The sequence below is a fragment of the Corythoichthys intestinalis genome, chromosome 8 (genome assembly GCF_030265065.1).
Source record: "Corythoichthys intestinalis isolate RoL2023-P3 chromosome 8, ASM3026506v1, whole genome shotgun sequence".
Taxonomy (NCBI): Eukaryota; Metazoa; Chordata; class Actinopteri; order Syngnathiformes; family Syngnathidae; genus Corythoichthys; species Corythoichthys intestinalis.
In genome coordinates this window covers 56,803,460-56,818,159 of record NC_080402.1, presented here as the reverse complement: position 1 = coordinate 56,818,159, position 14,700 = coordinate 56,803,460, and the positions used below count along the sequence as shown (strand labels likewise).

Here is a 14,700-nt window from a genome sequence, read left to right as displayed (position 1 = left end):
TTTAGTAATGCAATAGATTTTTTACAACAGTGTGTTCGCAACAGTGGAACACATGATAACTTTTGTTAGTTCCATTGTTTATTTACCCCATATTTGTGTGTTTGTGTCTCTCTGCTGAATATATATGTTATCCACTAAATGTAATTCATCCAGTTTTGCACTGTCATTGATCCAGCTATTCCTTAGAAATTTTATCCAACTTTAAAAAATGAATGAACACACACATCCTTGAAAATATGCTGACCTGTTCCAATGCAAGACAAGCAGCTCTTGGAGCTACAGTATATGGGCGCGAAGCAGCCGACCACTTATTCGCTAGATGTCTGAGACAGCACATCTCCAATTTAAAGCAGCCTGCTTCCGTCAAATTTAATTCTTGTATTTCCCTTGCTTTCATCCCCCATGCCATAATGTCTTTCAACATTTTCAGTCTTTCCATACATTGGTAGCTCATTTCACTTTACAATGAGTGAAGTTTTCACAAGCTTTCTCTTGCTTGCTTGCTTTCTCAAAGTTGTCAGATACTTTAATAAGAGCAGCAAATGGGTGGAGGTAGCGGTCTACTCCTAGATTGATAGTTGCTAATAAAGTTGATTGTAACTGACAGGACACTCTTGGCGTCTAATTAATTGGCACTCTTAATAGCCTGGATGCCAAGCAATAGAAGGTGGTCGGTAGAGGTGAGTTCTAACCTACAAATCTTTACTTTGAGTGTTCGTTTAATGTATTAGCACAATTCTAACTTGTGATTTTCTTCACAATGTCCGAATCGGAAATATTTTTGTTAAATAATATTGTATAGTTTTGGCACCTGTTCCAACACTGTAGGCATTGGTTTGAATAACATCATGCTGTAAGGACTGTTTAAAGATGTGGAAGTTTAGTGCATGTGCACTTTAGTGCATCTAATACAATTTTGTATGACTTTAGACTTCCTACGACAAACCAAAAATAAGAAAATTGTTTCTTGAGCATGAGGTCGAAGCAGGGGCTCAACTACTCATTCTCGTAAGGGTATACGAAATGAAAAGTGCCCCCAAAAACAAACACACACACACACACTTTGACCAATTACATGGCCATATTAGGCAAAAAAGATGACACAAAAATCATCAAATTCAGACGAGAACAACATTTGAAACCCGTCCAAAGAGCGTGAACGCCGTCAAGTGGAGAAAAACATGGTTACATTGGCATAATTGTGGTTATTGTTGCGTGCGACGTCTCATTGTTGAAACACACAGCCACACTCTGCTTCTCTGGCAAAAATTAAAGTCAATATATGTAGAATGAAGAAGAAAAATGTAACAACTCTAGTGTAGCCCAAAGTAGCGAAGTAGGAGTAGTGTTTCTTCTTCACAAATTTACACAAATAAAAAGTATTGCGTGGTAAAACTACTCAAAGAAGTACATTACAGTGATCCCTCGCTACTTCGCGCTTGAAACTTTGTGCGCTTAGTCCATCGCGGATTTTTTTCAATAATTTAAAAAAAAATAAAAAAATACAGATGAGCTGTCCAGAGCCAATCATCTCCCTTTCCCTGCTCTTTGTTGTTCAGGCAATGCACTGGAGTTGCTTATTAAAGTTAACAATGATTAATAGATGTCTTCCGTTTGATCTTGCCACAGATCCCTAGAAGCCTAAGCATCAAAGCACTGCATCTGTCATCGTTTAACTTGTTAAACAGTTGTTGTGGCAACTCATTTTGTGTAAGTGAGGAGATGGAGCGGAGTTGAGTGGACTCAATCAATGAAGCATTTAATAAAGACAAGCAATTTTATACTTTATTCTTGTTTAAAAATAATTCGGTGGGACAGTAACATGTTTAAAACTTAAAATTATTACATTTGAAGTGCTTAAAAACCATATATTTAATATATACATATTCATAAGTTGTTTTTTTTGTTAATTATACTTTGGGGGAAAAAGTGAAAAAACATGTCCTACTGTTTATGTTTCTCTTTTCAATGCTAAATCGGAATCGGTACATTGAACACACACAAAAAGTCGCTACTTCACGGTTTTTCACTTATCTCAACAGGTTCCGGTCCCCATTAACTGCGAGAAATGAGGGGATCACTGTACTGTTACAGTTACTCAAGTAAATGTAACGCGTTACTACCTACTTCTGGCCATGCCATTATCACTGATGACCAGTGGGGTGGAACGTGGGCTGCTGAGGCTTCTGCAGCACCTCCTGGTGTTGGGGAGGGAAAAAAGGGTTTTGTCAGATTCTTTTCTTCTTTGTGTGTTTTTAAAATAAATAAATAAATAAAACATATTGAAACAATAGAGTATTTAACTCTGGGGATTAAATATATACTGTATGTTCAAAAAGTTTTTTTTTTTTTTTTTCTTAACATTTTGCTTGCTACCGGGTCACGTTAAATTTAGGGCTATTGGAAAGGTTAACTGTTGACAGAGGAGGCGTTAACATGGCGCAAATACAAATTAGCGATTGTTTTTCCTTTACAAAAACAGCAAAATTTTCCAAAATTAAATTCGAGGTCGGAAAAGAAGATGATTATGATCATATTTGTATCTGGATTTGTTGTCTTCAAATAGGTAAGACATGCTTGCATTGTAGCCATATTATTGTTTGTTGTTGCTATTCAGCTGCCTCTGTGCAGAGCACTGTTGGATATTTGTGTGCAAATTATTTTTGTGTTATGAAAAGGGAGTGTTAAACTGAGGCTTATCAGACCTTTTAGTTTTCAAATGTGTTCGTGTGTCATTGCGACGTCTAGCTGCACTAATTTGCTCTATAATATATGGACGCTTCTTTCCAATGCAAGAACTCCAACGCATACTGTAGGTGAAATAGAACTCTGTCTTTGTAGTAGCCTAGTAGTAGTAGGTAAACTACCCAGCATGTGTGTGTACTGCCATTGCGCACGTCTTGTGTGAGGAAAACACACAAAAATGACAAATTTAGACCGAAAAGGTTGGTCTTGGATGGGAAAAATTTAAAAAAAGAGCCTCAGCACCCCCTGCTGTGAGTGACTTCCAGCGCCCCTGCCTATGACAAAATTCTTTTCAAGTCTGCACCAATTGCCAATGTACTTTACACCGAAGTGTTTTATTTTTCCCTTCGGGTATATTTCCTCTAACTTGGAATACAGCAGAGGGGCAGTTAGAGCCAGTTCCCATAAACTGTGGCAAAACAAAACAAATGCTCATACTGGCATCTACAAAATTATTGAATTATTTGTGTTTTATTTGTCACTCAACAATGTTTTTGTTCCACTAACAATTCTAATTCTATCCATTCACACTTCATTCTGCAATTTTGCTGCACATTATCCTACAGCAAAAAATGGCGGTCTTAACCAACGTTACACATGTTGAAATTGCTTTGTATTGTGTTTTAGTGAAAGAGCACACTATTTGCCGTTAACTACTGAGGATAGTAAAATATCTTAGACTGAGCTGCTCAAGCACAATATTCACAAAAGCACGCAAAGTATAAATTTTATGGCCGACTGAACAATTCTCAGTGCATTTTATTTGGGAGTCCACATTCTTCAAAGGTCGTTCAAGTCAAATCTTCACGCATAAATAGTTCTGTTGGAAGCTTTACATGGAATCATCTTCATGGTACATTATGTACGCTTGGAATATTTCTGTGCTCTAAATCTTTGACTCTGAGCCCATTTTCTTTTCCGCTTTCTTAGGCTCGGAAATGGTGGAGGTCCAGTGTCAGAGGTTTGAGGTGAAGAGCACTGATGGTGAGAGGGTTCTTTTCTCTGCGGATGAAGAGGAGATCAGCATCGGCACAGAGAAACTTAGAGTGACAGGTGCGTTCATCCTTTAAGTTGCAATGTGACTGTTCTTCTATTTACCAGCAGTACATAAAGTATATACATAAAATGCACATGTTCCAAGGTGGACAGATTAATATTCATATTAAAATTTAAACGTTATGCTGATCCTGATAGTTGGGGCGAGCTCTATTAGAAGTGCATGTCTTATAGAAAGAATAAAAATATAATTGTCTCTCAGACTTTATTTTCACGTCCAACCTTCAAGGACACAACCTCGCTACGCTGTATGCCTATCTTGGCAGAGAGCAGATTGCCAACATTCTAAAATGTGTGAACTTTGCGCCATGTACCAGCAATGTGTGGCAGAGAAATACAGTAAATACCAAATAACACAACGGGGCTAAAAACGAATGTTAAGTGCAAGGAAAATGTTACTCACCAGATGCTGAATCAACCTTTTTTAAACGCGGCCTCTTTTGAAATTTGATGTCAAATATCTTTGGTCACAGGTATAATTAGTTCTTCTGCAATCGTGAAAGGTGTCTTGGCTTTGGCATTTCGGTTCGCCACTAGGTATGATGCATTCGCTTTTTTTTTTTTTTTTATCTGGTTGCCCTCACTAATTGTTTCTATGCTTTGTGCTCGCACTTTGTAATTTACAAAAATTCCAAAGGCTTATCCATTATTCCATTGTGCTTAGTTTCTGTGAGCCAAAGCACCTTTGAAAACTTCATTGTCTCGTTTGCTAACTTTTGGGCACATATTATGCAGAGTGGACTTGGCGTAGGCTCTTCTCCTCTTTTGACTCGTCAGTTGGCCTTTACCCAATGAAAAGCTGTCGACTTTTTAGTCATCTTCGCTACAGTGTGGACTTATTATTTCCAGGACCAAATCTGATGTGCGTAAATCATATGTAATTATGGTGGACAAGCACACATAGATTTAAAAAAATAGATGCTAGCTCCTATTGATTTCTATTACGACATCCTATCCAGTTTTATAATTATATCTATTGGCTAATCCGAGCAAAATGACCGGAAGTACCCTGTCCGCAATTGCTGAGGTTTGCCGCATGCAGCTAAAAGATAGCAGCATGCATCTAACGTAACTGTTTACATTGACTGACCTTATGCTGCCACTGAGATGTTTAAACACCCCAGTAATGGTGCCACCACTAGAGGGCGACATCCACATATCTCTACTGGGATTAGTCAATTAGCCTGGTAGCATATGCGCCCGGCCTGGTGGCTACGGACCACTGCCTTAGCGCAGAAATGTACCGTTTCAGAAAATTAAGCTCATGGTCTTAATACGTGCTCAGATTATAGGGTCGGGACAACAGCGCTAGTTCTGATACTTCCACCAACAGGGCCAGACTGCCCCCAAATGGGGGCATTTTGCAGATAAAATTACAGCCACTGCAAATATTTTTTTCATTTACTTGTACATGCGCAACCAGTAAGATTGGGTGTTTGTTTTCTTTTTGCCGACAAACTCCTTCACGGTTAAACTGACTAGTTTGCGATACTGTAACGAGCTGGTTTGCCAAGGGAAAATACAACAGAAGATAAGGACTTCTGGGCCACTTCCAGGAGAGCGAGACTCACAAAACGGCCACCCCGAAACTCCGCCTGCCTCGGCCACATTTACGCACACGTCCCCCGGGTTGGCTCCTGTTGTTGTTTACGCTTCCAGGAAATATATACGGCGCCACACAATGTTTCTATTGAATATTTTCCATGTGTTGAGTGCGCAACTGCGCAACGATTGTAGCATTCTAAGTAAAGATGTGTTCAAAAAAGCACAGTGTGACCACGCTCTGACTCCCGTGTGATGTATTCAAATGTGTTCACGAAAGAAACAGTGCTCACAAAACAGACTCAGACAAGCGGGCAACAGAACATAGAATATATACTGTAGATCAATGGTCTCCAAACTATTCCACATAGGGCCGCAGTGGGTGCAGGATTTCACTCAAACAAAACAAGACCTCACCTTTTCACCAATCTGATGTTTTATAAGTGTAATCAATTGATTGCAGTCAGGTGCTGCTTGTATTAGTAGAATAGGCTGTATTGGCACCATGGAAAAAGTGCTTAGAAAATGGATTTCGTTCCACTGAAATGGATCTACATGATCTCTGCATTGTAATTTACATACGTTGCTAATTACTACCAAAAAAAAGTTCTACTCACGGTTTCCAGTCATTTTTTAGTAATTAGCGTTTTCGTGTCGGTCTTTTTTTCCCCCGTGGCGCAGTGATATTGATAAGGCGGAGTCGTATCGTCAGTGTGTGAAGCCATTTTAGGTCACGTGCACCAATAGGAGACGAGGACTGTTGCTATGCGCTTCGAAAACAAACAATATGGCGGCGACCGTGTCAAGCTACGACACGAGCGAAGATGAACCAAAGATAAGAAAACCGCATTCGGAATTTAGTCAAAAGGCATCGAAACGATGCTATATGCATCTCTCAACTGTCCAAGGGCGAAAAAGGGCAGGAATTTGGAAAAAACGTGCAGAGCCCGCGTGGTTGCGTCAGACAATGGCTTTCTCTCCAGGCTCCGTCGAAGGATCTTGCTGAAAATGCGTCGACTGGGATTTTTAACGACATTCACTACAGGTAAGCCACACACACGCCTTTTGTTGTGAATAACTATGGGAGTTGTGGGCTTCTGGTCAGATCACATATGAAGTTAAGACTACTGCTCGTCTACAAAACACTTAATGACCTTGGACCAAAATACATGCTTGACTTGTTAGAGTCCTATGAGACATCTAGACCCCTAAGGTCGTCTGGAACCGGTCTTCTGCATGTTCCAAGAACAAGAACCAAGCAGGGTGAGGCAGCATTTAGTTATTATGCTCCTCACCCCTGGAACAAGTTACCAGAACGTCTGAAGTATGCTCAAACTGTTAGCTCTTTTAAATCAGGGCTAAAAACGCTTTTGTTTAGCACTGCATATCTATAACTGTCTATATATTTCAACCTACCTGCTTTCTATTCCTCTTGTTTTTATCTCCATTGCTGATTTCAATTATTAACATTGGTAGTAGTTTTTGTTTTATTTTTTATTTTATTTATTTATTTTTATTCTGTGATTAAATGCGATCTCTTGTCTTCGTTTCTACGTTGTGTTGATTTAAATGTGATTTTTATGATCTTGATGTGATGTAAAGCACTTTGAATTGCCTTGTGTTGAATTGTGCTATATAAATAAATTTGCCTTGCCTTGCCTTGCCTTCTGGGCTGTAGCGGTCATTATTATGATGTTAGATTGTTAACTTTGAGCAAAAAGTTTAGATTGACAAATAACATAGTATTTAGTCTGTTTAACCGTAGTTCCAAAAACCTATTTGATAATTTTATTCAGGAAAAAATGGCAGAATAGACAAGCCTATATAATTTGGATTGGAAGATTATGTAAATATGATATGGATGAAACAGTTCTCACATGGTTTATGTGTGTGTGCGTGTTTTTCAGAACTGAAACACCCTTCACTGACAGCTACAACTTCTTCTGTGAGACCGTCGTCCATTAAAAGATTAGAGTTGACCAGGAAGTGCTGCGAATGGACAAGCTTGTGGAAATATGGCTTTATTGGGACCATGGAAAAAGTGCTTAGAAAATGGATTTTTTCAAAGCCAATACCCTCCTAACTTAGTCACCAGCCAGAAATGTATCTTGATGTGAATACACAAAAATACAGATCTAGTGTTGCTGTTTTTGCTTGTTTTAAGTGTTATATTAATTCTGGCAACACAAAATCTTTATCAAATGTCATAAACACATCTACCAAACATTTGAAACAAGTATTGGTGCCTTAGTATACACATAGGTGAATTCAGAATGAGAAATGTAGCTAATTACTTGAAGGAAACACTTCAACATTAATGATTTGCACCCAGCACAATGAAATATATATTGAATTAAGCTAAAGGCTTATGTGTCATATTAAAAATATCACAACCTACTATGCAATGAAATATATAAAATAAAAAATGCACGCCATGATCATAAATAGCTGAAAATCAACCCAATTGCTACCACACCCTCCTAAATGTGAATCATGGCAAAAATGGAATAAGACAAAAAAATTAAAGGGTGATCAAAAATATAATGTGCCAAAATCATAAGGTGATACTTAAAAAATGAAAGACATCACAAAAGAAGTGATGGACACGTGTTGAAGATAACGTCCAAGTTTTATTTCATGTTTCACAAGTGCTCAAATGCGAGCACACCCAGCAGCACGGACAAAATCAAGCCACGATGAGAATTCCTCTCAAACGTGTGCATGTCGCAGTTATTGTCTTGATTGCAACTGTTGTTCGATATTTCACATCATCAGTACTTGCTGGACGTGTTGGTATGTTAAAGACAAAGTTCGTTATCCATCTTTATGGCACATAACGTATGTTATACACTAAGTGTATGTTCCACCACTTCCAGCGAATATTGATGACATGAAAGATTACATAACAGACGCAATCAACGCGGGAGGGAGGAATTCTCATGTCATCTTGATGTTGTCCATGCTGCTGGTGATGGCCATATTTGAGTACTATGAAAACATGAAATTAAACTTAGTTACTTCCTACATCTGTCCAAGGTAGTTTTTTTTTTTTTAATGTTTTTCGTTTTTGACATGGCATTTTGATTTTGGCACAGCCTTTTTTAATCACACTGTATATACACAAAAGGTTGGAATCATTCAAGTATGGTACTGTTGGTACACATTTATTTAAACATGGAAGTATCTCATACTATAGAAATACACATTATTACACATACAAATATTGAAAAACGAATTTAAAAAAAAATAGAAATAAAAGAATAGTAAAACTGTACATGACAACATTACTCCTCAAAATCGCTTTACTCAAAGTCATCATCCCATCCAAGTGTCTTCTGTTTCTTTGGAAACATTCTCACATGGTTGGCACCGATATAAATCAGTACAAGAAAGTTTTGCAGACATACAGGAACATCTTCCCATGTCACAATTGGTTGCCTTTCAACTACAGTTGACTACTTGCAAAACAGTATCGGGCAGGATTTTTAGTCATCCATGTCACTGCCAACTGCCCATCCTCAATGTCCCACCCATTCCCAATGGGTGAAGGGGCACACATTTTAACTGTCAGACAGCGTTTCATAATTGCTGCTTGATAGTCTGCTGTCCTGCAATGTTGGTACAGAGCATCAGTTTTGGGGGGAATAGAATGTTCTGGAAAGACTGACGAGGCCATACAGAAAGATCTGCATTTGGCATCATTTTTGGCACATGACTGGCAAAACAGGTGGCACACGTATTTACACAACGTGTTAAATGTTTGTAGGTCAAGTTTAAAACTGCTGCCCAGCTTTGCAAACCCAGTCAGGTATTCTTTTTTATGACGTGCAAAAGAAAAGTTTTTTTTGCCTTTGCCATGAAAGGCACAAGCAGAGTCACAACCTGTGAATGTATGGATGCCAATGAGTGCTGAACACACACTAGTGCCAGGAGCTGCAGAGACCTTAGAGACGTCAGTCCTCGTTCTGTTGCCTCCTCCTGTGAAAAAATGCAATTTACACTGTAAATCTATCTGCAGACTTACAGCAATCACTGCCACGTCAGTATCAGGGCTTTTATTGATTACAGCTTGATGTTTTTGAGCCAAAAGGTTTATTTAGCCATTGTCACCCATAACTGGTATGCAATAAAAAGTTCTACTGGATTCACTTTCGACACACTGTACCCTATATACATTTTATAACAAAGTGGTATTGATATCTGGGCTAAAAAATGGTATCGTTACGACACTAGTTTAAATAAGAATTTTTTTAGCATAAGTTAATAACAATTAACCTTGTAGTAAAGGCGTGCGTGTGGCTTACCTGTAGTGAATGTCGTTAAAAATCCCAGTCGACGCATTTTCAGCAAGATCCTTCGACGGAGCCTGGAAGAAAGCCATTGTCTGACGCAACCACGCGGGCTCTGCACGTTTTTTCCAAATTCCTGCCCTTTTTTGCCCTTGGACAGTTGAGAGATGCATATAGCATCGTTTCGATGCCTTTTGACTAAATTCCGAATGCGGTTTTCTTATCTTTGGTTCATCTTCGCTCGTGTTGTAGCTTGGCACAGTCGCCGCCATATTGTTTGTTTTCGAAGCGCATAGCAACCGTCCTCGTCTCCTATTGGTGCACGTGACCTAAAATGGCTTCACACACTGACGATACGACTCCGCCTTATCAATATCACTGCGCCACGGGGGAAAAAAAGACCGACACGAAAACGCTAATTACTAAAAAATGACAGGAAACCGTGAGTAGAACTTTTTTTTTGGTAGTAATTAGCAACGTATGTAAATTACAATGCAGAGGTCACGTAGATCCATTTCAGTGGAACGAACCAACACAATTTTGGCTCAGCCAATACAGCCTAGAAACCTCATTGGTTAAAAGGTCTGTGCTTGATCGGTGTGAACAAAAACCAGGACCCACAGCGGCCCTCGAGGACCGGTTTGGAAACCCCTGCTGTAGATGTTCACGCAAACACACACCCACACACACTGTATGACTCTCGTGGAACCAAATTTTAAAATATGTTGGGTGTTTTGGCTGACTCGATCAGAAAGGTTCCCGACCCCTGACTTAAACCCATGATTATCTTTAGATTCTGCATTTTTAAACTTCTTTTTCATATGTACAGTATATAATTATTTTTTGTCATGAATGAGACATCCATGTTACAGCTGCGTCTCCCTACAAAAATGTCCCATGTTAACCTCATTTGTAAGCAGTATTCTGGTTGATGTCAAAACTGATAAAGAATAAAATATAGATTCATAAGTTTGTAGTTTTATTCACTTATTATGAAAGTATATATCTGTGAACTATGAAAATATGAGGAACACTTAGCATGTCGAGGTACAGTGTGCGCCCCTGAATCTTCTGCTTGCACCCCTAAAATTTTAAATTAGGGGCCACTGTGCTCAATGTAAAAAATGTTAGTCTTGACTGGAGCTCTGACCAGAAATGACCTTGATACTCTAGTTTGTGTCATGAAGGCTCGCTTTTATTGCTGGTAAACAGATGGTATTTATTCAAGCCATTAAAAAAAAAATCCATATGCTGTTTGACACTTGGGTTTGGCTAGAGGAAATGACAGTTTTTCGTCCTTTGTCATACTTCACAGGATCAGAAGGAGTTGTGTTTAGTCATTCAGTGCAGACGTCACATGTGAGGGCAGAGCCATTCCAGGACTTGAAGTAAGTACTTTGTTGTATATGAGCAAAAGAAGTATACAGTGGTACCTCTACATCAGGGGTGCCCAAGTCCGGTCCTCGAGAGGCCCTATCCAGCTTGTTTTCCATGTCTCCCTCCTTGAACACACCTGAATCAAATGATCAGCTCATCAGCAAGCTCTGCAGAAGCCTGATAATGATCCTGATTATTTGAGTCAGGTGTGTTGGAGGAAGGAGAAATGGAAAACAAGCTGGATAGGGGCTCTCGAGAACTGGACTTGGACACCCCTTCTCTACATACACATTCCAGGACCTGGTTTGTAAATCAAAATGGCCGTATGTCGAGTGGGATTTTCCCATACGAATACATTATAATTAGATTAATTTGTTCCACAGTCCAAAGACCTACGCTAAATCCTTAATAAATACTGCAGGTACAATTACAAATAGTAATTACACATAGCAAAACAAATAAATTATAAATACAAATCAGAGTATTAATAAGAAATATAGAAAATAAGAAATAATGTAACGAATCGGGTTCTAATGTGGCGGTTGTGTTTTGCATGTTGTTCCTGAACGCACCGTGTGACTGACAAGAGAGAGAGCAAGGGAGATGGAGAGAGGTGCGGTGGAGTGGGAAGTTTTTACTTTTTTTATGTTATTAGCGTCGGCTACGGCGGATAGTAGTCTTTTTGTGTTGCAAAAGTTCTAAAATAAAAGATTAAAAACCTGACGAAGCTGGCGACTTCCTTGAAGATGTTACAATAATTATAATGATAATAATAAATCGGAAATAAAGAAACGTTTTCATTGTCACCTTAACTTATAGAGAGACTGGCGAACAGAGGTCAAAGGAGTATTTTGTCAAGCCAGTTCACTCACACGTACACCACACTGATGTGTTTCGATCATTTCCTTCTTAATTTCAATGGTAAGTGTCACCTTTTTTCACTTCCCACACTAACATTCTTGGGACCCATTTTGATTTCTCTCACAAGAAAATCCGCCGTGTCACGGTAAACTTGCGGGAAAACAATAAAATTGGGATGTGTCAATTGTCAAATGTGTCGATATACGATCACTTCGACACACGATATTTTCGACATCCGACATAAAATTTGACTCGCCATTTGTTTTGTACATCTGACGACATGCTCGAAATATGACGATTTTTGACAGCGCCACAGTTTCTTTGTTTTGCCGCAAGACGGACGTACGGCTGATTTTCTTATGAGAGAAATCAACGCTGGATCCAAAAAGGTTAGTGCAGGTGGAGGAAAAAAAGAAAAGGTGACACTTACCATTTAAATGAAGATGTAAATGATAGCAAAATATAAGTATGGTGTTTGCATCCATGAACTGCGTCGACAATAAGGCCGTAGAATGTCGATCTCGGCCAGCGGTCCTCCTCCGTTCGCCAGTCTTTATAAGTTAAGGTGACAATTCATATTGTGGTAACATCGCCAAAGAAATCGCCAGCTTTGTCAGGTTTCTAATCATGTATTCCATCAATCTGTGCAACACTGACGCCAGCATAAAACAGGAAGTAAAATAGAACCGCGCTCTCTTGCTTAGTGTCACGTCAGCCGATGCGTTCAGGTACAGCAAAAAAGGCTGCAACATTAGACCTCGATTTGTGACATTACTACAGGTATTATTATTATTATTATTATTGCTATTATTATAGTATTATTATTCTGATTTTTATTCATAATTTATTTGTTTTTCTCTTTCTAATTGCTATTTGCAATAGTAACAGAAGTATTCATTGAGGATTTAGTGTAGGTTTTTGGGCTGTGGAACGAATTATAATGTATTCTTATGGGAAAATCCTGCTCGACATACGACCATTTCGACTTATAAACAAGGTCCTGGAACGAATTAACTTCATATGTAGAGGTACCACTGTATATGTAAATGTATATGGCCACCCTCCTGCAACACTAAAATGTATGCCTCATCTTCAGTCATTGATTTTTAACTTGTGCAACCTCCTTAAAACATATCCGTGTTCTTTCATAGACAAACCGCTTACTGACAACTCTTAACTTCCTTTCTAAGGCGCCGTTTACATGGTGACACTGTGACACCAAGACGCAACGTTTGTGTTGTGGAATGGCCTCCCCTTTAATTCAAATATTTTTTAATTATATTTTAGTCCATTTAGAAGCAAAAGAATAAACCCTGTGGACATTATTGCCACGTGTGGGCGGGTATGTGGGCCAGGCTGAGGAGGTTGTTGTCAAGGAAGTGCATCTTTGGCTGTCGCCTTGTAAGACTGCACTGTCCCCTAGGGCCTAACATGAGTACTACATCGTTTTCATGCGGCATTGCAACATCATCCGAATGGAGGAGGAACCAACATGAAACCATGTACCTGTAAATGCAAACATGAAATGTGTTGTATTCTCGGAGCGTCACCATGTAAACTGCCCCTAAATGACAGCCTACAGTTGCACTCTCAGCTTATGAGGTATGAGTGCCTGTACTCCAAACGGTTATTGTATTGTTTTGATGGACAAACATGCAAATATTTTGTCTACGAGCACAACCAGGGCACTATAGCTTTGGCCAAAAACCCAGTACATAGACAACGTTGCAAACAAGTGGAAATTAAATACCATTTTGTAAGATCTTTGTCGAACGATGACCAGATCTGCTTGCAGTATCGGCCAACCAATATAATGGTTTCAGAAGTTTTAACATAACCTGGAACAAAAATGAAATTGGAAACGCTTATGTTTGGGGTTTGAACTTGATTTTGTGTAAGCGGTTTTTGCTTAGTTATGAAACGCTATATTTATTCAAATAATGTGAACTATTTTGAAATGTGATCAAGTGCTGGTGTTGAGTGATGTACTCACATTGTTGATTGTGTTATTTATTGCTATGGAAACCAACGAGCTTGTGTCCAATGTTCAAATTAATGAATGCATTTCAGCTGTGTTGAGCTAACTAAAAAGCTTGTGTGCCCTGGTGATTGCATGACTAAGACCAACATTGAGTGATTTTATATGCTAGGCAAGTGAACCTACGAACACCTTGGGTTTCTTTCTGTTCTCTAGTACTCTCTATCCTATCTATGCATTCATTTCCAGTGACTCTATTTCAGAAATAGAGCAGAAATTGAAATTGCTTGACACAGATACAGAGTCTCTGAGAAGAGCAGAATAATTGAGGGTGAAGCAAATGGGCTTCTATGCATACCGTATTTGGGGGTGAAGCCAAAGAGAGATGTTCAGGTGAAAGTAGAAAGTAGTAGTGAAAAAGTAATGTTTTTTAATTAAGCTGAAAAGGTGAGAGGCGATAGATAGCCCATTTTCCTCACCGTTCAGATGTCATGGGGTTAAAATATGCTCACAAATGTATGTGCCTTACATCAGTAAAGGAATCATCTGCCTCCCACTTGCGTTGAAACGTTAAGAAAAAGGGATGGAAAATGTAATGTGCCATATTTTTCGGACTGTAAGCCGCAGTTTTTTTAACAGTTTGGCTGGGGGTGCGACTTATACTCAGGAGCGACTTATGTGTGAAATTATTAACACATTATGATATCATTTCACATGCGATTTTGGTGTTTTGAAGTGACACTGATGGTTTGTTAAACTTGTTAGCATGTTTTTTATGCTATAGTTATCTGAATAACTCTTAATAGCTATGGACACATTCACATTCTGCCTTTGGCAATGTGTGTTCAATTG

The 14,700-nt window shown here is 38.9% G+C and overlaps 1 protein-coding gene across 2 annotated transcripts in view; it reads left to right on the top strand.

Moving 5' to 3' along the window:
- Window positions 1–14,700, top strand: part of LOC130919936 (zeta-sarcoglycan) — a 650,031-nt gene that overhangs the window by 502,074 nt on the left and 133,257 nt on the right. For both annotated transcript variants that reach the window (XM_057842610.1, XM_057842609.1), the window contains exons 5-6: window positions 3,676–3,798; window positions 10,948–11,020. In XM_057842610.1, coding sequence (XP_057698593.1) covers window positions 3,676–3,798; window positions 10,948–11,020 — 196 coding nt within the window. The remainder of the gene's footprint in view (window positions 1–3,675; window positions 3,799–10,947; window positions 11,021–14,700) is intronic.